We start from the raw sequence: 2,500 nt of genomic DNA, 5'->3' as shown, positions 1-2,500 counted from the left end.
ATGAAGCAGGCAGCTAGTTAGCTTAGCATAAAGACTGGAGACAAGAGGAGACAGCTAGCTCTATGTACGGTCCTAATTAAGACATGCTGAATGATTGTTTTCCAGAACGGTGCCAGGCGGTCTGATCCCAGTCTGTATGCTAAGCTAAGCTAACCAGCTGATGACTGTAGCAGCGTACTTAGCGACACAAGAGGATTTGAAAACAAAGTCGGAGATTATTTACTCACAAACAAAAGGTGATGGATCCCTCGTCGAGGTCGATCAGACAGCTGACGATGTCTCCGGCCGCCCACGACTGAACAAACACAATCATCCAATCAGGTGACAGAAAGTAAAAAAACAAAGTGACACGATACACTTTCATATTTATGAATCTTTAACCTGGATTTATTTCCTGTTGTTTTGTTTACCTTTCCATAGTTGGTGGTCGTCACGTTCCACTTTCTCACTCTGTTTCCATCGTAAGCGTACGAGTCTGGAGTGTCGCCCACACCCTCCTGATCAGGACACACACACACACACACACACACACACACACACACACACACACACACACACACACACACACACACACACACACACACACACACACACACACACACACACACACACACACACACACACACACACACACACACACACACACACACACACACACACACACACAGTGTATAACAGTGACCACTAGATGTCACTGTTGTTATTGTGCTCTACCTGTAGATGAAGGCTGTAGGCTTTAGTGATGTGTTTGTGGATTAACGTCACTAAAGGTCCAATCAGTGAGATGTGTAGAGAGTGAGATGATAAAGGTATCTTACTATCTGATCATTAAGGAAACATGTTGAAGTGCTGGCTTCTCTGACAACAATGCAGCAGCCAGTATGTCCTCCTTCTAACTTTAGATTCTGCTCCTGAATGCTCTGGATTTGTTTGGACCAGAGAAGGTAGGCGCTTTTAAGACACGCCCCCACACGGCCGTTTTGGACGCCCCTCAGTTTGTCAGATATGAGAGCAGTTATCAGGTCAACAGGTGTTGCAGAGATGGAAGCGGTCAAGAGAAGTGGTTCAGATAGAAGTGATTGTACCCGACCTAAAAAGCCTCTGCATGTTTCTAATAAGCTCCACGAGCAGAAACGTGCTCAAACTAGGATCAATATTGGAGATGCTTTTGAAAAATGGAGAGAGGTTAGAACACAGAAAGGTTTACAGACCCATGCAGAGCTGGATAAACACTGAAGCTTCAGAGTCCACCACATGGTGACCTGAGTGAGCATGGACTCTAGTGAGGAGGGGGGAGGGGTCAGAGTTACATACTGCTCCTTTAACAGAAGTTGTTTTCAGCCGTTCGTCTGTTCAGAGACGAGAGGAAACACTGGAACAAACACTGCAGGAAGAGAGATGCTGCTCTCTGATTGGTCATCTCGAGTCAGACCTAATTTCTGTAGTTATGCTCTACTAGTTAAGGTTAACCTCACATCTCCATGGTGTGTGTGCTGTGTGTGTGTGTGTGTGTGTGTCTGTGTGTGTGTGTGTGTGTGTGTGTGTGTGTGTGTCTGTGTGTGTCTCTGTGTGTGTGTGTGTGTGTCTCTGTGTGTGTGTCTCTGTGTGTGTGTGTGTGTGTGTATGTGTGTGTGTGTGTCTCTGTATGTCTGTGTGTGTGTGTGTGTCTCTGTGTGTGTGTGTGTCTGTGTGTGTGTGTGTGTGTCTCTGTGTGTGTGTGTGTCTCTGTGTGTGTGTGTGTGTGTGTGTGTGTGTCTCTGTGTGTGTGTGTGTGTGTGTACCTCCTGGTTGAAGCGACAGTTGAGAGTACACCAGCCGATCTGCATCAGACCCTGGGAGGAGATCAGGACCTCGTACGCCCATTTCCCTGCAGACACACACGACATAAAAGAAAACAGATCATTTTTTTATTTTTGTCTCGAGATAAACAAACTTGGACATTAAAACGTTTTTCTCTCCACACGGGAAAGAATGACCCTGGATGACTTTCAGGTTCTTGAGTAATAGAAGAAGCCCGTGATGATGACATCAGAAGTTTACCAGAGTTTCCCCAACGCAGAAAAACTCCACGCTTACACAACGAGTGAAGTGAGAGGGAGCTGCACAGATTCTACATTTACAACAGAGCAATAAAGAGTACAACTTAAACTTCTGTTGTGTGTGAGTTATTAGAGGTACAGTGAGTCTTAAATCAGACCTTTCCCTTGTCACCTTTAGTCCTCGTTCACCTGAGGGACTTTCAAACTGAATCCTGGAGCTCAGAGAGAAGTGAGTCAAGTCAAGTCAACTTTATTTATACAGCACATTTATAACAGCCGAGGCGGACCAAAGTGCTGTACAGTAAATCAGGCAAAATACATTACAACCAAAACATCATAAAGACACGTAAAAGCAAAAATTAGAAGTGAATTAAAACACAAAACAATAGCAAAAGGTCTAATAGACACTGCTGCTGGGATAAAACACTCAACTAGAGGTAAAAGCCAAGGAAAAGAAATGT

The 2,500-nt window shown here is 44.7% G+C and overlaps 1 protein-coding gene across 2 annotated transcripts in view; it reads right to left on the bottom strand.

Annotated features, from left to right (window-relative positions):
- LOC132977210 (E3 ubiquitin-protein ligase RNF123) overlaps positions 1-2,500 on the bottom strand; it is a 28,143-nt gene that overhangs the window by 14,221 nt on the left and 11,422 nt on the right. For both annotated transcript variants that reach the window (XM_061041675.1, XM_061041674.1), the window contains exons 7-9: positions 1,782-1,867; positions 411-497; positions 228-295 (exon numbers count right to left, since the gene is read on the bottom strand). In XM_061041675.1, the coding sequence (XP_060897658.1) occupies positions 228-295; positions 411-497; positions 1,782-1,867 (241 nt within the window). The remainder of the gene's footprint in view (positions 1-227; positions 296-410; positions 498-1,781; positions 1,868-2,500) is intronic.

Source organism: Labrus mixtus, chromosome 7, assembly GCF_963584025.1.
Source record: "Labrus mixtus chromosome 7, fLabMix1.1, whole genome shotgun sequence".
NCBI classification, from domain to species: Eukaryota; Metazoa; Chordata; class Actinopteri; order Labriformes; family Labridae; genus Labrus; species Labrus mixtus.
The sequence above is the reverse complement of the archived record's forward strand: the minus strand, read 5'-3'. Positions and strand labels throughout refer to the sequence as shown.